Genomic DNA, 26,402 nt, shown 5'->3' on the forward strand with positions numbered 1-26,402 from the left:
ATCTGGTGCAAAGGTGCCCATGTCTGTAGCTCCCCACTCACCTTTCCCAATGCGAGATAAAGACCCACATCTTTGATCTTCCTCCTTTTGCATTTAGGAAAGCTGAACTTCAGACTTTTGCAATGAACTGTGGTAGATATAGATGTGTGTCTGTAAATAAAGCCCAAGAAGTGTCAGTGCCAACATCTGCACAAGCTGGTGGCATTTGTAAGTGCATGCTGGTTGGACTCTCAGCCTCTCTGGGGGACAGCTTGCCTGAACTTCTTGAGGATACTAGCCAACGATCGACCATTAGCCTGCCTAGCAAATGAGATGGGGCGGGTGGGATTCTCCACCGTGTCTCAGCAGAATGGATGTTTTTGTTTTCCAGGGTTTCCCCCCAAGTTGAACTGTGTACCCTTCAATCAGACACTAAACTGGATTACACTGGTTTAGCAGTAAGCAGCTTGAGGCAAAAGGATAAAATAAGACTATGAAACAATAGTTACGTGCAGGCTTTGGGGAGGCTGGGATCAGAAATAGTGGGACAGCTCTGTTATTTAAGAAAAAGAACTAGCATCAGCCATTCAGCATCCAAGCCGAGAGGATATACATTTCCCATTGTATGGACAGCTCACCGAATATATTGCGGAGAACGTAGGGGTTTCACTAAGATTGCTTCTGAAGGTGGGGGGGGGGCAGTTCCCCGTTTGATCTCATTACCGCTGCAAATGGCTTTTTGTTTGCAGCAGGGCAGAGCAGGATGATTCACACAGGATGAATATCTGTGAATGATTGTGTGATGAGCAGGATGATTCACACACGTGAACCGGGCCAGAACCGGGCCACACAGGATGATTCTTTTTTCATTCCCATCATGCCCCCCCCCACCTCTGGCAGGCTCTTTAGGGTTTTTTTAAATTAGTATTTTGCATATTGCTGTAGTGCCCTAACACTGTAAATAGCAAGTGTTGATGTTTGTTTCTTAATCCAGCCTTTAAAAAAGAAAAGCCTGCCAGCAAAGGGGAAAGGAATGGCGTTTGTTGTGGTCAAGAAGCTATGGAAACCCCTATCTTTCCTCCTACACTTCCAACAAATCCACATTGGGTCTGATCTCTTAGGAAACGTCGCACCAAAGCAGGTTTGCAAAAAAAGGTGTGGAGACCCAGGGAAAACCCAGAAGGGGGATGACAAGAAGGTGATGTTGTCTGGGAGCCCTCTCACAAAAGTACCAGTTCAGGAAGGCAAGTCAGGAGCTCCATGTGGAAGCAACCTTAAGTGTATCTGCAGTTCTGAGTTGTAGCCAGTCCTCCTAGAAGCCTTTCCCATCATTGCACTTTTTTTTTTTCAACTCTGAAGTGTTTTTCAATGGAGTCTGTACACACACATTTGATGACTGGAAATCAAGAGGTGCATGTGCACATGTGAACCGGGCCAGAACTGAATATTTTGGAGCAAAGAATGTTGCAAGTGGTACCAAGAGGAAGCACAAAGTGGGATTCCCCTGGCCGTCCTACTTCTTTCGTTTAGCATGGCCCTGGGAAGATGCACCTACCTCGTGATGTTGACATCCGGCTGCCAGCCTTCCCACATTTGCTATGGCTGCCAGATGGACAGGCGGAAAGGTCAGCATGGATTATGGCAGCCCCAGCGTGCGTCGGCCACCCATCTGTCAGCCTTCCGACAGCTGCCCTGTGGATGCTGCCTGTGGGCTTTAGCAATCCCAGACGTTTCTCTCTCAAGATTTGCTTGAGGTGCAGTTGTGACTTTTCTGCATTAATGACCTCAGATATCAAAGTTCAAATGCATAGCAGATCTTGAGCCAGTTATCTAGAGGATATCCGACAGCGATTCAGTGCACCATGCCCAAAGCAGGGAACATCAGGGAATCCAGGTACCCCATCAAAGAAGCCTTGCACCCATAGAGGTGGGCAGGCAAACTTCCATGAGTAACAGGGAGACACAGCTCTTGCAAGCTCTGAGACACTTCTGCTGGTCCTCCTCCTAGGCAGCAAAATCAGCAGCAAAATTTCTGCCAGCAAAATCATTCTCTGCAGTAGTGCTGCTTTTTAAATACGCACACACACACACACACACACACACATATGAATTCCCTAACCTTCCCACTGTGGTCTTCTCTCCTTCTTTCAACCAGAGTGTCAGTTTCCTATGAGAGGAAGTGTCTTAACAAACAGCAAAGCAGAAACACTAAATGGAAACCTCCGTGTTAAGAGGTCAGATACAGCAAACATACACTATGGTAAGGTTATCTGTGTTCTCACTGCGCCTGTGTACTTCTCAGAAGCGGCTGGCCGGCTACCATTGTTAGCAGGATGCTGGACTAAATGGACCCCTTGGCCCAATCCATCAAGAGGAGCCTTAATCTTCTTAAAACCGAATGTGCCGATCCTTTCGGCCTCTTCCCACTTCATAACATGCTTAGGTGGAAATGGAGCACGTCAGCATTTGGCTGCACATTTGCTGTAGACATTGATGAATTAGGAAACGTTTGCATAGGCTTTTGGAGCAGGAGATGCCAATTTAGTGGATCGTTGTTCCAGGGGCTCAAGGATTTGGAGGGGTGAGAGAAGGGGTCCATTTTCCTCCCCCCCTCCCCAATCTCTTTTAGGCCTCCTTAGAGAAGAACCGCCTTGCCAGAATAAACTCTCTTTGGCGGCTCATGCCCAGAAGGCAGAGCTTGGCCAGCCGCTTGTAGGAGCCAGTCTCCATGTGCTAATTCACCCTTGCGTGGGCGTTGCACATGGCAAGGGAATGCGGCCGTGAGCAGCAGGAAGCCACGTCCCGATGCACAAGCGTTCATTTTGCTAACCCATGTTCTCTTTGTATTTCCCCTTGTTGTCTTTTGCTTACATTTACCCACAGCTGTTGCCTTCAAGTGTCAAACTCACACTCATATTTCTTGGGCACATGATGACTTCCTAGCAGTTCACTTAAGGGAAGCAAGCAATAATGTTTTCAATAGCAGAACATTCTGTGATTTTTTTTAAAAAAAAAGACCCTTTGAGGAGGTCTCTGGGAGTGAACCAGACCACTTCTCACTAGTGAGGGACCCTTTGGGTTGGATCCAGCCAGCTTTTTCACCCAGTCTTGCTCCATTCTCCTCATTAAATCCCCTGTCTCATACAGCTTTTGCCCATGCCAGTCGTATAAACCCCAGCATAGCCCTTTGAGATGTTTAAAGTAGACCTCACCTTCCTTGTTCACCAGCAGAAAAAACTGGCTGGATTCCAACCCTGTGATTTACGTGCAAAGCAATTCTGTCACATTTTCCCCACCACCTTTCCTCTAAGGAGCTCTAAACATAATACATATTCCCACCTCACTATATATCCCTAACTCACAATTCTGCATGGGACATTAGAGAATGCTTGTTCTAGGTTCAGTCCCCAGCAGCAGGGCTGGGAACGAGATCTGATGAGAACTGCTGCTTTTTTGGACTGCACAGTACTGAGCACAGTTGGATGATTTGGGTATTTTGTCGAAGCTTAGCGAAGACAGAGGAGAACCGTTTGCAGCACAGCTCTCGTAACACCATGAGGAAGCTTGATGAACAAAGTGGTTCAGAATCTCAACAAGGTTTTTGAAAAGTAGTTGTCATATAATCAACTATTAAAAATACAAAGTGGGAAAATAGAATTGAAAACAGCTGAAGAGCTGAATAATAAATATGATTGGTTTCAAATGCAACAAATAAAGAGTTTAATGGATAATGATATCAAAACTGAAGGAATAAGAAAACAAACAGAAATGGAAAAAGTTCTGCTTGGAGACAATGAAAAATTAATTTCAAAAATATATACATTACTTTTAAAATGGTCTACGGAGGATGAAGTAGTGAAATCTCAAATGATTAAGTGGGCAATTAATGTAAATAAAGAAATACAGATGGAAACTTGGGAATATTTGTGGAAGAATTCTATAAAGCTTTCGATGCATTAAAGAGAACTGTTTTAAAATGATGTATAGATTGTATATGACTCCTAAAAATTGGCAAAGATGAACAACAAGATGCCAGATAGATGTTGGAAATGTAAAAAACATGAAGGTTCTTTCTACCATGTGTGGTGGACTTGTGAAAGAGCAAAAAAGTATTGGCAGATGATTCAACAAGAAATTTCTAAGATCTTGGGATATGAATTTAAGAAAGTTGCAGAGACTTTTCTGCTGGGATTACAAATAGAAAAATTTCCAAAAGAAGATAGAACTATCATTTGGTACTTGCTTTCAGCTGCTAGGACATTATATGCGCAGTTGTGGAAGCAAGAAAAAATACCAGAGAAATGGGATTGGATTGTAAAAGATGATGTGGAGTGAAATGGACAAATTAACAAGAACTTTAAGAGACTATGATTTAGAAGTTTTTAAGATGGAGTGGAAAAAGTTCAGAAGATATGTAGAAAAAGAGTGGAAAATAAAAAGACATTGGACAATTTTTGATAATGACTAAGTCTTAGAAAAAAGAAGAATATTAATTTCTGTTTTTATTAGTTAAGGGTACCTTTAAATATTAGAGGGTTTTTAAATAAATAACACTGGTGGGGGTCAAGTAACAGGGGGAGGGGTGGGTAGAAAGTAATATATGGGATAGATAAAAGAAGTTATTAATGTTGTATGAAATATAATTTGTTACCATATGTTACCAAATAAAATTGTTTTAACCACAAAAGAATCTCAACAAGGTTTTTTGCACTATTCTGCACCTCTTGGTTCCTTCCCAGCACACGAGCATTCAGTGTGCAGGCTGGTGCAGCATAATACCACAATCCCGGAATATGCAGAATAGTGACCCCAACATCTCTTGGGAGTTTACATTGTAAGTGATAATCCAATTGTCCTATTGTTTCCCCCCTCTGTGGAATGAAGGGCTTGTTGATACTGTTTGTAGAATCCAGTACTAACAATTTTCCTAGACAGTATCACTTTGAGGTATAAGTCTAGGAGAGAAAAGATGCACATTTGAGTGTTCCTCTGCCTGATAAAACTCTCTCATGCTGAAAATTAGCATGTCAGGGTCAAGGATACTGGCCCTGTTTTTTCCACAACACACATCTTTTCTAGAGACAAGGAGCTGAAAGGAGCATTCAAACATTCAACTCCACCCCCACCCCCCCACACACACACACACAAACCACACACCTACAACCTGAGGTGATGTAATCCAAGAGAAGCACAGCCACTTGGTACTGGTGATTCTAGAAACTGTTCCAGGGGACTAAATTCAGATCTCTCCATTTGGTGCCTTTTGTGCACCCAGCACTGCCATTTTGTTGATTTAAATACTGTAAAGTATTAAATTTATTTAAATCAGTTGCTTTTCACTGCAAAATGCAGACTGCTGCAACTGGACAAGGAAATGTTTAAGGTACAGCCTTTTCTTCCTTTCATCTCGGCAATAGTATTTAAAGGATGCTTTGGCAGATGCCACTGGCAGATGATGGGATATCCCTCGCTGTGCGGAGTTCACCATCTAAATTTAGTCTCTCGGCATCCTTGTTCCGGCCGCGGGGAAGGGAAGGGGGGGGGCTGAGGAGCAAGGCAGGAAAGCGGGGCCAGGCTGTCCGGGCTGGGCTGCTTTTGTAGCCAGGCTTTCTGTCAGGAGCTGCAAAAGCAAGCCATGCATGGCGAAGGCGTGAGCTCCCCAGACTCTCTTTCTGCTTGTCTCTGAATGAAATTCATAGCAATGGCGTTAATAATGAATTGCCGAGTTGAGTTCTCCCCTAGCATGGTTCATGGGCTGCTCTGTTGACTTCATCCAAACCAGAGATCAGCAGGATCAGAAGGGCTGTAGTCCCACGGCTTCTGAAATTCATCTCCCTACTGTGTCTGGAAAGTGAGCCAGCCAACTAGCTGAGAGATCGGAAGAGAGCAAGTGAGAGTCCATCCCCGCCCCCCTCTTCCTTGCCCTGGGAACCAGGATGCCTCTCAATAGAGATTCCCTCCTCCTGTATCCTCGTAAGTCTTAATGACGCAGCTCCTGAGCCCTGAGAGAGAGCTGTAGCACAGGATTCTCTCTCAAAGTGGATGATCAGCATGGATCCAAAACACAGCACAGGGAGCCCATCTACTACAGAAAAGCTCTGAAACCATCCAAGACAATTTTTGCTGAATTGAACCCCAAAGGGGTTGCAACTTGGAATGTCTGTCTTATCTGCTGAGCCTGTTGGCTCCTGAATCTCTCTCCAGGTTCATGGATGGGGTGATTTTTCCATGACATTTATATTTTTTTATTTCTTGCTCCCAGTTTGGGTTCTGTTCTGGAGAAGAGTCCCAGAGCTTCTGGAAATTATAGATCTCAGACACAAGAGCGTTTTGTGTCATCCTTTGAGATTTTCCTCCCACTCCTCTGACTTACCTGGGACAAAACTGGGCAGGCACAGTATTTGGGGCAACCGGGCAGTGAAGTCCCTGAGGCAAAGAGGAAGTCTACAACAAGGCCAGGATGCAAGTCTCTTTTGTGTGCTCGGACCACAACATCAAGAACCGGAGCGCAGAAGACAGGCTCAACCGGCAGAATGCCAGCAGTCCCAGCACACGAGGCCGGTTCCGCACAGTGGCCATGGTGGCCCGAAGCCTGGGGCACCTCTCTATGCAGAATGCCCCATCCTCTAGCGACTCCAGCGTGAAACAGCCTGGCATGAAATATAGGTATGGAAAGAGAGCAAAACCTTTGCTGGTCCAACCAAACCCCAAAAACCATTGGATTTGGTGACCTAAAAATCTCAGCTTTCACTTAAGTATAGAGTGTGGTGTTGTGTAGTGTTATGTGCTGTGGAATGGGGTTGTCTTCCAGCCTCTTTCTTTTAACCGTCAGCCCCCACCAATACTCCCTGTAAGCTGTAGAGTCTTGTGAGCAAAAATTCTACTTTGGGAGCTTCTGGCATTAAAGTTGTGGATGGGTGACTTGCCTAGTGCATACATTAGTTTGCTCTGGGGCCATCTTTCTTGAGCTGAGACAAAAATCTGTGAGCTGGAGGGTAAAAAACTGAGATAGTTCATATTAGCTCAGCTTAGAGGGAACATTGGCCCCCACTCATATGTGACTGTGCCCCTTCTCTAAAGAAATCTATATGAAGTCACGTGACAATATAGGTGGGGATTGCTGAGCATGTACAGAGTGCCTCAGTACTGACAGCTGCACCATTCCCACCTTTCCTTAGAACTGAGCAGCGCGGCTTCCTTTGAGGTCAAATGGTGGGGCTTCCATGTCAGACTGAGCCCTAGTTCCTCCTTGTTTGCTTGCTTGTTTTGTTTGTTAAACTAACTGCCCACTCCCCTGACACTGTTCTGAGGACAGAGTCCAAACAGTTGATTCTCAGGGAGGCTTTCCCTTAACAAGACGTTTGTAGGTCAGTGTTGCTTCCGGAACTGTCAGTGTCTATCCTTCACCAATGTGCAGATGTGGACAGGATGAGTCAGGAGCACCCTCAGCGTACCTGAGCTTTGGAAACCGGGTTCTGCTTGGATGTACACATCTGGAAAGTCTAACGTACAAGACCAGAGCTTTGCAGTCTCAGAAGCAAGACTGAGTCTGGTACAAAGCAACTGGAAGGGCTTCCCATTGACCTGGCCCTGTGGTGTGGGTAAAGTAGCAAGCTTTTATGTGGCACAGTACTTTTCTTATAAATGTACTTATTACTTACTGACACTGGGGGGGAGGTCAAATATCATCATCATCGTCCTTGAACCAGCTGCAAGCATAAAGTAGCCAGAAGATTCCTGAGCTGCGTGAAAGCTTACTGTCCTCCTCACACTAGGGGGGCAATGAAAGGTACCACGTCAACCATCTTAGGTCCATAGATTGGTTGCTTTTTTTTATTAATGGGCAATAACTTTGGGCTTTATTCTAAGCTCAGCAGCTCAGCAAAATGGTGGAGGGGGGCAAATCCCCCCCCCCTTTGGTAAAGGTCAGACAAGGCACAGTGCTGAGTCTTCACAACACAGCAAGCTAGGCAAGCTTGCGGTCCATAGGTCAAATGGAAAGCAACACGGCATTTTGTGCTTAACAGTCAAAAACTCAGCAGTTCTGTCATGATAACTGTAGCATTGAGCTCAGCAGTCTCATCTGTAAAAGGGAGACATCTGATTTAACGGTAAGGCATATATTTGGCATACCAGAGGTCCCACGTTCAACCCTGGTGACCTCCAGTTTTTAAAAAAGATCTCCAGGAGCAGGGCTAGGAAAGGCATTTCCGCACCTGAGACTCTGAAGAGCAACTAGAGACCTCGATGGGAAATATTGGACAAGGTGGACCAGTGGACTGATTTGGAATGAGTATATAGTGCAGCAAATTGCAGAAACCCATTTGTTTAACCCCCATAGCTTTGCACCTTCTCAAATTCTGGGATGAATGGAACCGAACATTCTTAACTGGGTTTCTGAGTTCTTAGGACATGGATTCTTGCTTCAGGAGCAAAATTCCTGGGTTTGAATCCTGCTAGATTTGAAGCATAGACAAGCCTTGATAGCCTTGGAAACCTAGACAACCTGCATCTGCATGTGAATGAGAGAGAATGAAACCTGCAGGATTTCTTTATACAATTCGGGCAGGGGGCTTACTATAGCAGCGGAGCAAGGCTGAGAAGGACCCCTGCTTGAAACATCAGAGAGCAGCTGCCAGCTGGTAAAGACAGTATCTCTAGAATTCAGAAAGCAAATTCCTTCTGAGATCAGGATCTATCTGTCCGATGTTGCCTTGTATCCTGATGGGACTACATGAGATCAATAAGCAGCATTAAGCAGTATTGTGGGTCATATTCTAGGGCATTTTCACGCATAGTCCATGATTTGCACACTCTTCATTGGGACAAAACTATGCTCCAACAATCCCAGCATCCTTTGCCCCTGGAAAGGGGCTCAGATGCGCCTTCCCTTTCCCAGTTTTTTGAAATGACTGCTTATCCTTTTCATACAGAAGACTAAACGTTCTTGAACTGCATTCCTTTCAGTCTATGTCCATCTCCCACCCCAACCCCCAGTAGTTCAACTTTTTCCATAGCTGGCATTCAGAACTGACAGGGCTGTAGCTCAGTGGCAGAGCATTTGCTCGACTCGCCGAAAGTCCCAGCATCTCCAGGTAAACTCAGGACCCTGGAGAGCTGCTATCAGTCTGAATAGACAATACTTATCTTGGTGGACCCATGGGCTGGTTCAGTATGTATTTTGTGTGTTCAGCCTGCTAACACAAACTCAGCCCACGAAATGAGCTTTCTGGGTGCGCTCCATAAGTACAGTTTCTGGCTCAACACAAGATGTTTCCATGACTCTTTTCTTAGAGAGCCAGTTTGGTGTAGTGGTTAAGTGTGTGGACTCTTATCTGGGAGAACCGGGTTTGATTCCCCACTCCTCCACTTGCACCTGCTGGAATGGCCTTGGGTCAGCCATAGCTCTGGCAGAGGTTGTCCTTGAAAGGGCAGCTGCTGTGAGAGCCCTCTCAGCCCCACCCACCTCACAGGGTGTCTGTTGTGGAGGAGGAAGGTAAAGGAGATTGTGAGCCGCTCTGAGACTCCTCGGAGTGGAGGGCGGGATATAAATCCAATATCTTCTTCTTCTTCTTATCATGGCTCTTGACTGCAGTAGCTCTGTAGAACCTCCATTTTTCTGGCAGGTGAACCTGGGACTTTAAAACCACAGATAGCCTCTGGCTTCAGGTCTGACCAAATACAAAAGGGAATAAGGCTATAATGTCCAGCAGGTGTGAAGCCTCTGCATTGGTTTATGTCCTGGGAGTCTGGCTCTTCTTTTTATTTTCTTTCCCCATGGGAACCCAAAGCAGCTTACAATATCACTATCCCCTCCTCTTTTCTCTCTCCATCCCAGGCTCTCCCATCCAGCTTCATGGCAGAGTGGGGTTTCAAACTTGGGTCTCCCAGATCCTCATTTGTCACTCTAATGGCTACTCCATGTGGCTCCATACCCTCTTCAAGAGATCAGGATTTTCTGCCTCTGTCACTTCAGACTCCAGCTTTAGCATCTCCCGTTTCACACGTCCAGCTCCAGAAACTGACCTTGGGCTGCTGGACTCAAAAGCACACTCTATAAGCTTCACAGAGCCACACCCAGCAGTCATGCTTCTCTGCATTTGCCTGCTGTGATGCAAAGGTTCGAGGGATTTCTTGTATACTGCCAGTGAGGGCTGAAACTAGATAGTAGCGGTAGGTTTAACAGCTCTGTTGGAAGCCAAAAGAGAGACTCGGAGCAAGAGCCTGGGCTTTGCAGCATGCGCTGAATTTGTTTCTGGACCAGCTGCTATTCTAATTCCATCCTAACCCATATATCCAGGAACCAGCAGGTTCTTAACAAGGGCCCATAAGTCTCCCCTTGGAGGCAAACTGGCTCTGCAGCAAAGTTACCTTGCTCTCCTCGTAGATGGGATGAAATCTAATTTTCACTGTCCCATTAAAACACGAGCCAAGCAAAAGGCTAGCAGATTAAACGTCTTCTAGCAAGGCAGACTGTTGAATTGACAGGAGCAGTCCTGGTGACCATGGTCACCAGAGCATTTGAGAATTCTGATCCATGAATCGAGAGTCTTCACCTGAAGGATGGGAGCAAATCTGAGAATCTAGGCTTGCTCAGAGTAGTGCAGGCAGGAGCAGGCAGTCAGCCGTATGGCCACTGAGTGCCAAGCGAGAGGGAGATAGAAACAAATGGATGGGTAGGTCTGGGCAAGTTTCCTCTGTTGCGCTGCAGAGTTCTCTGCAGAAACAAGGGTTCTTTGCTGCCTATCGGCCATATGCTGATATGCCTCTGGGATAGGGGAGGGCAGGAATGGGGTCTTCCATCCCTCTCTGTTCCTTCACAGCGTTGGGTGGTTTGCAGGCCGCTTCCTTTCTCAGGCATCACCCCCAGGGAAGTGGCAGATACAGATGCAAGATGAAGAGGGACCATGGCTCCATGCTTTGCAAGCAGAATGTCCCAGGTTTGAGTCCTTAGCATTTCCAGTTAAAAAGGATCAGATGGTAGATTTATGGGAAAGTCTCTACCTGAGCCTGTGGTTCAGAGGCAGAGCACCTGCTTTGCATACAGAAAGTCCCAAGTACAAACCCCAGGTTTTCCAGTTAGAAGGTCAGTTAGCAGGTGACAGGAAAGTCCCATTCCTGATCCACTGTCCATCAGGGTACATAATAAAGACCTTAATAGATCAGCAATCTGGCTCAGTCTAAGGCAGATTCCTGTGGGGATGGGGAGGGAGAGAAGAGAGTAAAGCAGAAGGAAATCTCACACCTCTGTAAGCTACGCTAGGCGTGAGGGGCAGCCTGTAAAGATTCCTGTTCTTTGAGCTGAAGTGAGAAAATGCCCAGAAAACGTGGCCCTGGTACATCCCGGAGATGAAGCAGGTTTTGGTGTTGCTGTGAGAAAAGGGGAAGGGGCTGCAGGGGAGAGCCAAGGCTGTCCCTCCCCAGGTCCTCTGTGCAAACATGAGAATTTTGAGGCTTTGAGGACAAAGCTTGCGCTTCTGTGATCTAGCAACACTGTCCTGTGATGACAGACTTGCAGGGCCGCTGCAGGGCTGGAAGAAGTAAGCTTCCTTTCCCCTCTCGCCTGCCCTTCATGGGTGAGATCAGAAGGTGCCGAGAGGCAAAGGAACCGCCACAAAGAATTTCAACCAGATCCGGAAAAGTGACAAGTTCATTTGGACTTCAGAGAGATGCAACACCCTCCGTATCTCCCCCATCCCTTCCCGATGTGCTGGTGCTGCTGCCTCTCTGGTTAGCATGATTTCTTTCCAGTATTTGGAACAAAGAGAAGCCAATAGTAAAAGTACAAAATGCTGAACGCTTGTGCTTTTCCCACAGGCTCAAAGTGCGCTTTGTAGTTTACTTCTGTGGTCTTTATGACAGCCTGGTAGAGTAGGCTGCAGCAATTAGCTCTGTGTTTCTGCTCTAGACGTGGGGATAATACTGAAGCTGAGAGGGTTGACTGAGGAGACTTTGGCAGGATTCAGGCATCATGCCCAACCAGAGTTTGGTACTATGCAAGTGAGCCTCGTGTGAATGCACTCTCCCACTCATCCCTCATGTGCTCAGACTCAACTAAAGACATCCCTTTCAGAGCTTAGTTTATTAGAAGAAGATATTAGACTTATATCCCACCCTCCACTCCGAATCTCAGAGCGGCTCACAATCTCCTATGTCAGGGGTGGCCAATGGTAGCTCTCCAGATGTTTTTTTGCCTACAACTCCCATCAGCCCCAGCCAGCATGGCCAATGGCTGGAGCTGATGGGAGTTGTAGACAAAAAACATCTGGAGGGCTACCATTGTCCACCCCTGTCCGATGTCTTCTCCCCCCACAACAGACACCCTGTGAGGTGAGTGGGGCTGAGAGGGCTCTCACAGCAGCTGCCCTTTCAAGGACAACCTCTGCCAGAGCTATGGCTGACCCAAGGCCATTCCAGCAGCTGCAAGTGGAGGAGTGGGGAATCAAACCTGGTTCTCCCAGATAAGAATCCGTGCACTTAACCACTGCACAACAGTGGCTCTCATTGCATCTGTGACTTGTGATTATATGAGCACATTTTTATCCTGGCCATCCTCCAAGGAGCTCAGGCAGCATACATGAATCCTGCCACGTTTGTCCTCACAGTAACCATGTGAGGCAGGTCAGGCTGAGAGTGCGATTGTCCAAAGGTCACCAAGCAAGCTTCCATAGAATCATAGTTTGAAGGGACCTCCAGGTTCATCTAGCCTCACAGTGGGAATTTGAACCTGGGTCTCCCCAGTCATAGTCAGGCAATGACTGCTATACCATGTTGGCTGTCAGGTAAATCCATCACTCAACAATAGTTTGCAGTCAAGTTTGGTTTGATTTATTCCAGTTCCAATCCAGTGAGCATAATACACAAATCAAAGTCCCTGTTACTAAGTCTTGACCCTGATAGACAGCAGTATCACTGCAAAAGTTTTTCATTTGTGATTTACACTGAGGTAGGTTCTGCGCAGTGGTAGCACCAAGCTAGTCTCTGTAGTATTACAATAAATGGGGGGGAGGGGTCGGCAGCCAAGGTAGCAATACAACAACAGCAAAATTCCCTGTGCCAAACAATAACATATTTTTCCAATATCCAATTATACCAATATTCCAATTGCCAACCGGTGTACAAGTCCTTAGTATACTTTCGTGTCAATTACACAGTTTCTGCAGTCCAGTTTGTGGTATGCCCATTCAAGGGTCATATGACAAATTGGACTGCAGAGATTATGTGTAACTGACAAGAGATTGTACTGAGGATTTACATACTAGTTGGTAATTGGAATATTGGTATAACTGGGTATTAAAAAATATGTTATTGTTTGGCACAGGGAATTTTGCTGCTGGTGTAGTGGTTAAGTGTGTGGACTCTTATCTGGAAGAACCGGGTTTGATTCCCCACTCCTCCACTTGCACCTGCTGGAATGGCCTTGGGTTAGCCATAGCCCTGGCAGAGGTTGTCCTTGAAAGGGCAGCTGCTGTGAGAGCCCTCTCCAGCCCCACCCACCTCACAGGGTGTCTGTTGTGGGGGAGGAAGGTAAAGGAGATTGTGAGCCGCTCTGAGACTCTTCGGAGTGGAGGGCGGGATATAAATCCAATATCTTCATCTTCTTCTTCTTCTTCTTCTTCTTCTTCTTCTTCTTCTTCTTCTTCTTCTTCTTCTTCTTCTTCTTCTTCTTCTTCTTCAGTCTCTGTAGTTAGCAGTCCCTGGTTTGGTGTCACATCTGAACCATGTCCTTTGTTGTAGTGACCTTTGAACGCAGGTATTCCCTGCTCAACCAGCTACAATAAAATCAGTGGATTTCCTGGGAAAGCCCTTGGGCTCCTATCCTGAACATGTTTAATATGTTCCCTCTATCTGATTGGTCTGGACAGATGCCTAGCTGCACACAGTCCTGCCTTCACAGATAAGGATTGGCTTAAATGAATACTGGCAGGCAGTATCTGAATTGTGCATAAAGTCTTTCCTGTGGTTACACAGATGCACCCAAATTGCTGAAGCTTTTAGTTTTGCTCCTGTTTATTCCTTGAATTAGCAGTTACCTGTTTCAAAACGAAGGCTGTTAGGAACCTAACCACTGCAGTTTCCTTTAAAGAAAAAAAAAGCAAGAATATTTCATAGCATTTCTCCCTCTCTCAATGAATGCAGATGCAATGAACAGCTGTAAATGAAAACTTTCTGCAACTGTTATATCTGTGTTATTCCCTGTTACAGAATGGAAGGAATGTGCTGGCCATTGTGGTTCACATTTCCTTTCATTACTTTTATCAGCTGAGATGTATCCATTCCTCCCACCAATTACTGTACGTGATTTAGCTTCTGGAGATCATGAGAGGGAGCCTGAAATCTGAAGGGACTGTACCACATGCAGTAGACCGGGGGTCCCCAAACTTTTTGAGCCCCCAAGCACATTTGGAATTCTGACATCGCATGGTGGGCACAGCGACAAAATGGCTGCCACAGAACAGCTGCTGCAGGAGACAGAGCCAGCCACAAAACTATTGCTGCAGCTTAACTTCAGTAGCGCAGCGTAGATCCTTGGGCTGTGGTGGCAGCTGCTGTCAAAGCAACACTTTAAAAAAAATCTGCGCAGCTGATCAAATCTCCAATCGGCAGTCAGAAGCCTTGCTGGGCGTAAGCTCCATCTCCCCCCACCCACTTCCTAAAAACACTTGGCAGGCACCAGAAAAGCTGTTGGTGGGCGGCATTTGCACCCATGAATACCACCCATGGTTGGAGACCTCTGCAGTTGACACTAATAACACATTCAAAAGGCTTCACTTCCCAACATCTCCCAAAACATTTATTGGAACATCAGATTAGAGCCTTGCAAGATTTGACTAGTGGTCCATTTAGTCCAGCATCTTTCTTTCTGACAGTGGCCCAGCAAGTGCCTCAAATAAGCTCACAAGCTGCCTCTCCCCCAGACTCCACTAGCAGCAGCCCTCCCCTGCTGACTGCTCCCCAACCTCTGGCAACCAGAGAAGCCTGCTTCCTCTGAACGTAGAGGGGTCCTGTTCAGCTATGGTAGATTTGCCACTATCAAATAACAGACAGGAATGAGCCCTGACCTGGATAGCCCAGGCAAGCCCAATCTCATCAGCTTTCTGAAGCTAAGCTAATGGTGAACTCTGGGAAGTACTTGGATGGAAGATCTCCTTGGAATACCAGCAGTCGGGAGGCAGGGGCAGGCTTTATTCAGCCACCTTTCTGAATATCCTCTAGGCCCCCAGTAGGGGTCTATCACCAGAGGTTGCCATGACTTCCAGGTGCACACACAGACACATAAATACAACCCCCCCCCCCAAAAAAAAGTAATGGACAGAAGCTAATAAACAGAGACCATCCTTGGCAAACCCAGGCAGCGGAAGCCTACCACTGTTTCCCCCTGAACCGCCATGCTTGGACTGCAAGCATTTTCTGCACCCCATTCAGTTCTGCCAGATTATGAAACCTCCAAATGTTCCCACGCTCCCTTTCCCTTATGCGGTTTCCGGGGATGATGAACGCTGATAGGAGCTGAAGTGACATCTGCTGCTTCTAAGCATCACTGCAAACGTGCCAGAGGCCAGCCTCTGTAGCTGACATCTGTGCAGCTGCTGATTAAGAGGTGTCTGTGTGTTTTTCAGAAACCTCGGAAAGTCGGGACTGCGAGTTTCCTGCCTCGGCTTAGGTAAGTAGATACGTGGGGCAGAGGAGCATTCTTTCTTCCCAGCCGGGCTTTGGCCAGGAGTAGGAGCAGCGCATTCCTCCACAGATGCAATTCAGTGTCACCTTTGGAGCAGGGTATATTACAAGCCACTCGCTGGTTTGTCCCCATAGCTACCGGAGATGTAAGCAGGGCAGTCTTTGATCGCAAAAGCGCCTATATGCCCATGTTGTGGCATATAAGACCATGGGCATCTCAATGCCTTTCAACCCACACAAATGCTTTTCAGTTAACTCTAATGCATTTTGTAATTCAGCCATCACATCACTCAAAGGTTATGTGGATGCTTCTCAAGGGATGCATAAATGGCTTCTAAAGAAGCCATGTAATTTTATGATACAAGTGCTTTGAATTCTTATATCATTACTGCCTTAACAGCTATGCTGGAGGGATGATCTTAGCAGTGAGGAAAGACTGGGTGGTGGGGCAGGAAGTTGTTTTTGATTATCAAGAACATTGGAGGAGCTCAGTTCCACCAGATCATTGGTCCGTCTATACAAGGAGGCCACGAAAACAAAAGACATCCCCTATTGCTTGTGTTCAGGATCAGGTACATTGTCTGTGAACTTAGAGGGCTTTATTTAGCTTCCTGTCCTCCCTGAATTTATCTTTCTTGTTTGAAGCTAATGCCAGTCTCTGCTTATGTTTGCCAGATAATTATGTAAACTCTTTAAATGGGTTCTTCATCAGAGTTCGGGTAAAGGAGGTTTTGTTTCCACATGCATCCTCCATGATGTGATTGTGCATTCCTCTACTGACTGAAACATAGATCAGGAATGGCCAGATTTAGCTCAGAAGCCCCTTCGTTATCCCAACAGCAGCTCAGTGGACAGGAATTGTCATTCACTGCATCCCCCAACTTCTAATAGATGCTCAGACTCCCTAAGTCATCTCTGTCTTGATTTACAAAATGTCTGTGCCACTCTTTTGTATTTGAAAGGACTTCATTTTTTTTAAAGGGTGGGATTCAGGGTAGGCCCAGGTAAGTCCAGCCCACCTGATTATTTTAAATATAGCTAGACCCAGATAGGTGGAGCCAGTCTACCTAATTATCATTAGCTCGAGAGCTCACATAACCTCTTGGTTTTTAAACCTTTACTCAGGTTAGGTTAACCAAAACCAATAGAAACGTTTAGAAAATGAAATTTTGGTTTATGGTTTCATTTTTATTGTAGTCATAAGACTCATTGTGGTGCATTCGCAGCTCATTGTGACAGGCTAGCTTCTTTCTGAGTTAGAATCACGCCCTTGAGCATAAACCGCTATTTGAATTGCACAAAATAATTCCCTGTTATATAGATGTTATATAGATGACAAGGCTGAATGTTATATAGATGACAAGGCTGTAGTGTTAACGCATGGAAACTCTCCGGCCCCCCGCCTTTCTAACAATGGGGGAAATGTTTTCTCATTCTCCTAAAAGGGAAGGGGTGCACATAAATGTTTTGCCGCAGCTTGATTAAAATTGATACTGCCAGCAAAGATAGATCCAATTTCTTCTGGGGGCTGACCCACAAGACACCAGCTGCCCAGCTGTCTCATCTAAACTTTGCAGAGTTCACAGCCGCTGTCCCTGTCAGGCTCTGCCGGAGAGCTTTCAGAAGCCAGGCTGCCTGGAGCTGCTTTCTTGCCTTTGCTGAAATTTAATTATTCTGCACCACATGTGTGGGGGGAGTGTTCCTCCTTCCGGGTGCCTTCTCCTAAGAGTAAGGGAACGAGGACAGCAATGAGAGAATCTCCAGGGTTCAGTTAGGGGTGGCGTGCGTATTGTTCGCCCCCAAATGATTTCCTGATTCTCTTCCAGCCCGGGTGGTTCTTCCACCCTAAGCAGCAGTTGCCCTAACCTTCCTCAGAGGCCTGTGGCTGGTTGATTGGGTTAGAAAGGCAGTCCTGGAACAGGCAAACATCCATTTGATGCAGTGGGAAGGCATTAATGGGCATTGGAGGACATATTCCTGACAAAAAGGGAAAATTCCTTTCTGGAGACTTCTGAAGCTGTGGCGCACGGGCCCTTTCTTTACCGCTCTGTGCCAGATGCCACTCGAGCTCCCTTGGACTCGATTCTCTCAGCATTTAATCTAAATTAGACCCACCAGCCATGATAGTCCTTCTCTGTTATTTATTTACTATATTTATGGGCTACTTTTCAGCACTAACTGTTCCCAAGGTAATTTAAAGGAGGGGAAATAATTTAATCTGCCACTGCTCCCATAGATTTATAGCTTTGTGCCCCTGCCACATTTTGCACTTGGGTCGGAGCTCTAAAAAGTAATTTCCAAACCATGGAAATAAAACTAAAAAGTTAAAGGCTCCTGTGCACCTGAAGCATTTCTCTACAGAGGAGACTGCCCATTGTGTCCCTGCATGATTTGTTGCTCAAGCTTTCTCCAGTCAATCACAGCTGGTGCACGATGTTTCAGCTGCATCTCAGCCTTGGGTCATTAAACACTTCTGATGCAAAGACGCAGCCGAACTGCTCACCCTTGGAGAAATATACCCATTGTATCGCATTAATGACTGTTGTGGCCTTCTCAGCAGTGTTACACACAAAAACACAAGGGGAGGGTATTTTTGAGGTATTCAGTTCTTACTGTGCTATTGCGTAAAACTGAATTTTTGTGGGTATAAGCTTTCCTGTGCGCACACACTTCTTCAGATATAACGCACAACTACCCACCTTAATTATTTGTGGATATAAGAAAAAATGGCGTAGGAAATACTGTACATAATGCATTTGCATATAATTTTTGTTGACTGTGCAGTGGACAACCTGCTCTGCAGGTGGATGCTTTAGGCTCTCAGGGGGCTCTTTTTATTTCATTCATTTTGCAGTTTGGGTAAGAGACTGAGACTGGCCCACATTTAATGGGTACATTTTCTGGCTGAATGAGGATTTGAACCTATCCAGGTCCTGGTCTCCAGCCACTACACAACACACTTCCAATGTGTTTGTCCCCCACAGATACTCGCAGGCATGTACTTACGTTGATGTACGTATTGCCTGGGGACTGTGAGCTTTCAGGGTTCTCTTCCATGTAGTTCTTGACATGGCCGTTATGCAAAGCAGGGGGCTCCCCAGTGTCACATTCCCAGAGATTTGATTTCATGTGCCCTTCTTTTTACTTCTCTGTCCTGCAGGGATTTGAGCTCTTGTACATGTGTGTTCACCATCCTCCTCCTTTGTGTCTCTTACAGGAACATGGGTGACGTTTGGAGGCCAGATTACAGACGAGGTAAGAAAACTTCTCCTACCCCATTCCATTTATTCAAAAAGTCTATAGCACATTGACTTTTAGACAATGTAAGAGAGATTAGGTTAAATGTATAAGAACAAGCAGCCCCATGGCTCTGAGTGGTAAAGCTGCAGTACTGCAGTCCTGAGCTCTGCTCCCGACCGGAGTTCGATCCCAGCAGAAGCTGGGTTCAGGTAGCCGACTCATGGATGACTCAGCCTTCCATCCTTCCGAGGTTGGTAAAATGAGTACCCACCTTGCTGGGGGGAAAGTGTAGATGACTGGGGAAGGCAATGGCAAACCATTCCGTTAAAAAGTCTGCCGTGGAAACGTTGTGAAAGCATCGTCACCCCAGAGTCGGAAGGGACTGGTGCTTGCACAGGGGACCTTTCCTTCTTTCCTTTACCTTTATAAGAACAAGAGACCCAGTATTTGGAAAGCCAATAAAAGGAAAGAAAGATATACAACTTGTGAAAAGTGGTATAGATAGAAATCCATACAGACTCCAAGCCAGTCATCAGACTTGCTTCCTGGTTATTCCAAGGTGGAGAAAATGGCATCAGCTCAGGTTTTTAGAGCTATGAAGAAGTGTTTAGCAAGAGCGAGAGTTAGTACAAGTTTCATTCCCAGATAGGAGATTAAGCACTGTCTTGAGATAATTCTTTTATTTTGTAGGTGTTCTAAGTGCAGATCTTTTTTAAAAGCAATATTGTGAATCTGGCAAATGAGTGTCTGCAGGTATGTTCATCAAGGAAATGTGATGGACTGCAGCTCCTTCCTGAGGCTCTGACAGAGAAGAGGAAGATCTCTCTTCTCTGTTCCATCTAGAAAAATGTAACTTTCAAGCTTGTGCAGCCTAAAATTTGCCTTGGGGCTATGCAGGAAACAGAGATGGCATTTAGCCCATCAGCCTCCACTTGGTTTGAAACCAGGCTCCTCCCACTTCATTATTAACATTTTAAAGGAAAAGAGGTTTCCTTTTAAAAACACTGTCCCTTATTTTAAAAAAAGCTAAAAACATAGCAGAGAGCCCATTTTCCAATTTCCAAACCAAGCAGAGAGTGAAGCATTAAACCCACTCCCTACATGGCCTCAAGGCAAGTTGAGGCTGCTTGACGGCAGTTTGCCTCTTATGGACCAAACAAGAATAGAGACCGGATCTTTGTCTCCTGAATCTTCATTGTCAGGCCCATTCTTAGCTCATCACGTGACTGGGTCCTGGGGGAGCGGAGCATTAAATTGAGAGCCTGCCCTGGGTACAGGACTAAGACATCTGTGGCTAGAAGGGGTTTGGCAGGTGGAATTGTACCAGTAGCGCATGTGCGGCCTTGAGATGTCAGACTGTCCCTTCTCTTGCAGATGGCAGAGCAGCTGATGACCCTGGCCTACGATAACGGCATTAACCTCTTCGACACAGCTGAAGTCTACGCGGCTGGGAAGTAGGTTCCTTCTTGCTTTGCTTAACACAGTTCTGTATTCGTGCAGGTACTTCTCTAAGCATTTCCCTTCCATTACTTCAGTATACCTTATGACAGCCCTGCAAGGTTGACCTGCATCATTTCCCCCCAATCTTAAAGACTGCAACTTAGTGCAAAATTATCATAAGTAATTTAGGAAGGGCTTTTCCTGACTTGAGAAGAGCCCCGTGGCGCAGAGTAGTAAAGCCGCAGTACTGCAGTCGGAGCTCCCTGCTCATGACCTGAGTTCGAGCCCAGCAGAAGCTGGTTCAGGTAGCCAGCTCGTGGTTGACTCAGCCGCCCATCCTTCCGAGGTCAGTAAATTGAGTACCCAGCTTGCGGGGGGGGGGGGGAGTGTAGATGACTGGGGAAGGCAATGGCAAACCACCCCGTAAAAAGTCTGCCATGAAAACGTTGGGAAAGCAACGTCACCCCAGAGTCAAAAATGACTGGTGCTTGCACAGGGGATTACATTTACCTTTTTTCCTGACTTATTAAAAAGAGAGAGAGAGAGAGACTGCAGCCACGGGGACTATGGTTTGAGAAGGGGACACTGGCACATGGGGAGATGAGAGTTCTCTCTCTTGTGTTGAGTGAGTCTGGCATCCAACAAAGAACTGAATTGAAATAGAACAGCTGAAGAAAACTTGCCATTAGCTCCTTTCGCAGCCAGAAATCACTGCCCCCAAGCTGCCTTTAGCCCCACTGAGGACATTGACAGGTGCTCCCATTGTTTGGTTCCCAGTGTGGAAAGAAGCCTGTTTGTCCATCATCAGGACCTTCAAATTGCAGCCCCATGGCTTCATCTGACATCTAGCTGAGGGGGGGAGCCTTCTCAGTGTGAAAGTTCACACCTCTTTCCCACATTCTTTCACACATTGAAATCCATGTAATAAAAAGCAGCACAGAAGGTGGCATTCTTGCTATGATCTGTCTTGGGTTTGTGAAAAGGAAGATAGTGTTATCCAGCAATTTCCAAAAATTGTGCTTTGAGAAATTAATAAACTCAGTAATGAGAGTTCCTCAGAGAGGAACCTGTTCTGACCTTGCCTTCTTCCAAGCGGCCTCCAGTTCTCCTACTTCTTTGCATGAGGTTCAGTTAGATCTTTGTGTTACTTTCAGTGTGAATTCCACCCCCCACCAGCATCTCTGCACTACTCTAGGGTTGCCTCTTTTCAATCAGGGGTCATACTAAGGACAGTGACTCATGCAGAGGCAAGGGGGTCTTCTCTGAGGGCCAGTAGAATTATAAAACCATAGAGTTGGAAAGGGACTTTCAGGGTCATCTAATCCAACCCCCTGCACAATGCAGGAAATTCACAAATACTTCCCCTGCGCACACAGACAGTGACCCCTGATCCATGCCCAGATGATAACAAAAAAACCTCCAGATTCCTTGACCAAATTCATACCTCTTACCTGTACAGGTGTAAGAATCTTGAACAGTGCTTTCCTCCCTCAATGGACTGAATCTCATGCACCATTGCAGCATAGTAGAATCTGTAATGTTTGTATCAAGGTTAGGCTTCATTTCTCCACTAGGTTAACAGCTACACTGTCTCTCTCTCTTTCTACCCCTTCTTCACATAGGGCTGAAGTCGTATTAGGGAATATCATCAAGAAGAAAGGATGGAGGTAACTGTGTTTTTTTTTCCTCCAGCCCTTTAGTCGGACACATAGCCGTGTATGTTTTAACTTTTTGAACCTGCCTTACCATAAGGGCTCAGGTAGTCTCGGATCTCTAATGATAGATTCGCTGCTGTTGTATCCCGCCATCAATTTATTAAAAATCTGTAATTTAGCACCATAACTGTTAATTTTAATTTGGAATGTTGATTTAAATGATGGTTTTATAATGTAGTATTTATTGAATTATGTGATTTTATTGTATTGTATTGTATCGTATCGTATTGTATTGCACTAAAATGTTGTGAGCCGCCCTGAGCCTGCTTCGGCGGGGAGGGCGGGATATAAATAAAAAGTATTATTATTATTATTAAACCCAATAGATGCCATAATCAAGTTGAGACAAAAACATTAAATCCTTCCATGTTTGGCCATCAAAAGATGGCCTTGCAGTACTTCTGCAAAAATACATAAGGGGGCTGTGCTTCCAAAGTGTATGCCTAGAAGGCCTGTGCGTCTGGAGCGATAAACTAGATGGATCTTTGTCAGACAAAAGAGACAAAGATCAGGCATCTTATTCCATCCATAAGATGGAAATTTCCAACTTGCGCAGCCTCAATTTGTCTCAAGGGCCATGCAGGGAAGGAAGAGGATGGTTAACCCTTCCACCTCCATTCAGTTTCACTGTTTGAAACCTGCTTCCCCCATCTGCTGTTTAATGTTTTCAAGGAGAGAATATGTGTCATTGAAAACATGTCTTTTCACCTTTACAATAAACACATAAAGCTGCCATACTGAGTCAGGCCATTGTTCTGTTAAGGTCGGTATTGCCTGCACTGACTGGCAGTGACTCTCCAGGGTCTCAGGTGGAAATGTCTCCTGTCACATTTTACATGATCCTTTTAGTAGGTGCCAGGAATTGAACCTGGTACTTTTTCCATGCAGAGCCACAACAGCACCAATGTTCCCTCTAAGCTGTGGAGTCCTGTGAGCAGAAATTCTGCTTTGTCAGCTACTGGCATTAAAGTTGTGAGCAAACAATTTGGCTGCTGCATAAACTAGTTTGCTCTGGGACCATCCTTCCTGAGCTAAGACAAAAATCTGTGAGCTGGAGGCTAAAAAACTGCGGGCTAGCTCACACTAACTCAGCTTAAAAGGAACACTGAACAGCACCCTGGCTGATATCAAAGCAGACAAACCAGTTTTGAAAAATAAAATGGGGTGAAGATTTAAGAGTGAATCCAACATCCTTTCCCTGAATGGCCCCAAGACATAATGAGGCTGTACAAGCCTACAGTTTTATGGGCAGGCATGCATCTTCTTTATCTAGCTTGTTCAAGCAAAAACCCTGGGAGGAGAGGAAGGAAAAACTTGCAGTGGAAAAGAACTGGATTGAAGGGAGGTGCATAGTTCTCCTACCCACTTCTCTGCTATCCCCTTCCTCCTCCCCCGTTTTCAAGCGTTACAATAAATCCCAGCAGAGAAGTGCTGATTCATATCCTGAAATTAAAAATCTGCATTGCCTTTTCCCTAAGAATGCTGACGTTTGAATCTCAGCCAGTGTCACATGTGCTCACCCCAAGTTCTGCTTAGATTGTTCGTTTGTGTTGTTCTTGTCTGAAACTGCAGCGGAACTTGGCTATTGCCTTTTTTTGCAGATCCCTTGCAGAGGTTCATGTGCAAGTGACAATTCACCATAGGCATGAACATGAGTCCCAGTGGCTAGCCACCATGTAGGCAAGGGCAAAACCAGCTCTTTAAAATGAGTCCTGTTTTCGCCAGTGGGGCAGATTACAACCATCAGAGAGAGGCTGTTCCAGGGTTGCTCTCTTGGAGACATTGCTTGGGGGGTGGGTACTGTACCCACAACACCTGAACTTGCTTCAGCTTCTGATGTGCTAGTCGCCTGACAGTGTGTACGCCACGCTTCCTGCAAAAGGGCTGCTGCAATACTGGGGTTCAGGACACATGAAGCTGCCTTATACTGAATCATACCCTTAGTCCATCAAAGTCAGCATTGTCTACTCTAACTGGCAGCAGCATTCCAGGGTCCCAGGTAGAGGTCTTTCCCATCACCTTCTGTCTGCTCCTTTTAACTAGAGATGCCAGGAATTGAACCTTGGCCCTTCTGCATGCCACGCAGATGCTCTCCCAGTGAACCACAGTCCCTCCTTGAACTAATGTGGGAACAAAAGTGTCCTGAGCCACCCTGATGAATGATCTTCACCTGGACAAAATCTGATCCAGTCAATTCTCCGGGCCCTCTCCACTGCTTTTTGTACCATTGGCCATGGTACCCTTCTGGGCCTGCTGGCTGGGATGGAGACTGAACACACCACTTTGTGGTGGTTCTGTTCTTACTGAAGTGGCCTGGCGGTGCTGGAGGGGTAGTGTCATGGTTGGGGGGTGGGGGGGGAACGGACTCTGGCTCAGCGGCAGGACATCTGCACGGCATTCAGAAGGTCCCAATCCCTGGTACTTCCAATTAAAAGAACCAGGCAGGAGATAATGGGAAGGGCCCCCAGCTTGAGGATCTGGAGAGCTGTTGAGGGTCAGAGCAGACAAACCTGCTCATGGTAGACCAAGGGCCTGTCTCAGTGAAAGGCAGCTTCATGTGTTTTCCCCATAGAGTTTGTGCTGTGGAATGCCCCCACCTTGTTCCATGCGCTTTCTTAAGTACATGAAAATGCTGGGAGAGATTTTCCAAAGCTTCGTGGAAATGTAGCAGCTTAATCCTGATAGCATGTGGTTCATTTTCTCCCTTTCATCAGAAACAGGAGAGGCAGTGAGAGCCCTGGATAGGTATCTGGAGGCAGGGGCATAAATAGGATAAATAAAGGATAAATAGACCAGCTGTTTGGATAACTGGATGAGGATAAATAGACCAGTTAATGGCAAGCACACTGACTGCTGCTCGTGCTGCCTGCCTTATGGTATTCCAGGTGCACAGTGTAGTCTTATACTATGGTGTAGTTAAACCAACTGCAACTAGAACTTTGCTCTTCTTGCTCATGCCTGCCTTCAGAACTTTCAGGCTATGCCACCCTGACATGGTCAGGATGCAGCAGTTTCTGACACCTATCTGGAAATTGTTTGGTTCAGAAAATGTCACCCCACCTGCTGGTCTTCAAGGAATGCCTCTCTTTGGGAAGAGGATGCACAGGATGGAGTACACTTGTGCAGAGAGTGGACTTGGCACTTTGGGTGAATTTTAAGCAGAGAGGGCAAGAAGCAATGGTAGCCATAAGCAGGAGGGGGCATGGACCACCATGGAGGAAACTGACTTGGCCTAGTGGGATGGTGGGTGTCTAGGTACTGTGTTGTTCCTTCTTCTTGTCAATTGTCATCATCTGAATCCTTAACAAATTTCAGCAGATAATTTGCCAAAGGTGTCATATCTATTCCCCCTTTCTTGGGTTTTTTTCTCCCCCTGTCATATAGAGATGTAATTGTTAGACGGGGCGAAATGCCCCAAAGAGATTTTCTTCTATCCATCATTAACTTGTGACTTTTCCACCCCTGCCCTTTCTTTCTGTCTCCTTGCAGACGTTCCAGCCTGGTGATAACAACCAAAATCTTCTGGGGAGGAAAGTATGTCATGATTTCAACAACTAAGCCATGCACCATTAGATTCAAGAACACCAGCCATGTATCAGTTTCAGAACTCAGTTCCAGCGGTTAGGGATTTCCCTTCCATTGCATATGACTAACTGGAGGGAAGAAAGAGCCTCTGAGCATATCTGGAGTGCTCTGATAGACAGCATGCATAAGTTTGTGTTTAGAGATTTTTTTTAGAGAAATTTTCTGGATTGGGGGGGGAGGGGGCTGTAGCTTTAGGTAGCCCTGAACTCCAGGGTCTCTCTTTCTATGCATTCATAGAATCACAGAGTTGAAAGTGGCCAGACAGGCCATTTAGTCCAATACCCTGTATAATGCAGGATCAACCTAGCGCATCCTTGATAAGTGTTTGTCCAGCCGCTTCTTAAAGACTGCCAATGAGGGGGAGCTCACCACCTCCCTATGCAGTTGATTCCCCTGTTGAACAACTCTTTCTGTCAAAAAGTTTTTCCTAATATCCAGCCGGTACCTTCCTCCCCTTAATCTGAACCCATCATTGCAAGTTGTTTCCTCTGCTGCCAACAGAAACAGCTCCCTGCTCTCCTCTAAGTGACAGCCCTTCAAAGACTTCAAGAGAGCAATCATGTCCCCCCTCAACCTCCTCTTCTCCAGAATGAACATTCCCAAGTCCCTCAGCCTTTCCCCACAGGGCTTGGTCTCCATTCCTCCCTGTATTTCTGTATTAATGAGTACGTTATGTCTTCTAATTGCCCTTCGGGTCTGGATCTATCCTTTTTCTAGAGCCGAGACAGAGAGAGGACTTTCAAGAAAGCACATTATAGAAGGTAA

The 26,402-nt window shown here is 46.0% G+C and overlaps 1 protein-coding gene across 6 annotated transcripts in view; it reads left to right on the forward strand.

Moving 5' to 3' along the window:
* Positions 1–26,402, forward strand: part of KCNAB2 (potassium voltage-gated channel subfamily A regulatory beta subunit 2) — a 129,851-nt gene that overhangs the window by 87,056 nt on the left and 16,393 nt on the right. For 5 of the 6 annotated variants that reach the window (XM_060258801.1, XM_060258802.1, XM_060258799.1 and 2 more), the window contains 6 exons: positions 15,600–15,643; positions 18,875–18,912; positions 20,272–20,351; positions 21,960–22,004; positions 25,542–25,586; positions 26,355–26,398. In XM_060258801.1, the coding sequence (XP_060114784.1) occupies positions 15,600–15,643; positions 18,875–18,912; positions 20,272–20,351; positions 21,960–22,004; positions 25,542–25,586; positions 26,355–26,398 (296 nt within the window). Of the gene's footprint in view, positions 1–6,402; positions 6,646–15,599; positions 15,644–18,874; positions 18,913–20,271; positions 20,352–21,959; positions 22,005–25,541; positions 25,587–26,354; positions 26,399–26,402 lie in introns of those variants that run through there. The other variant, XM_060258800.1, reaches the window with a different exon arrangement.

Source organism: Heteronotia binoei, chromosome 18 (assembly GCF_032191835.1).
Source record: "Heteronotia binoei isolate CCM8104 ecotype False Entrance Well chromosome 18, APGP_CSIRO_Hbin_v1, whole genome shotgun sequence".
NCBI lineage: Eukaryota > Metazoa > Chordata > Lepidosauria > Squamata > Gekkonidae > Heteronotia > Heteronotia binoei.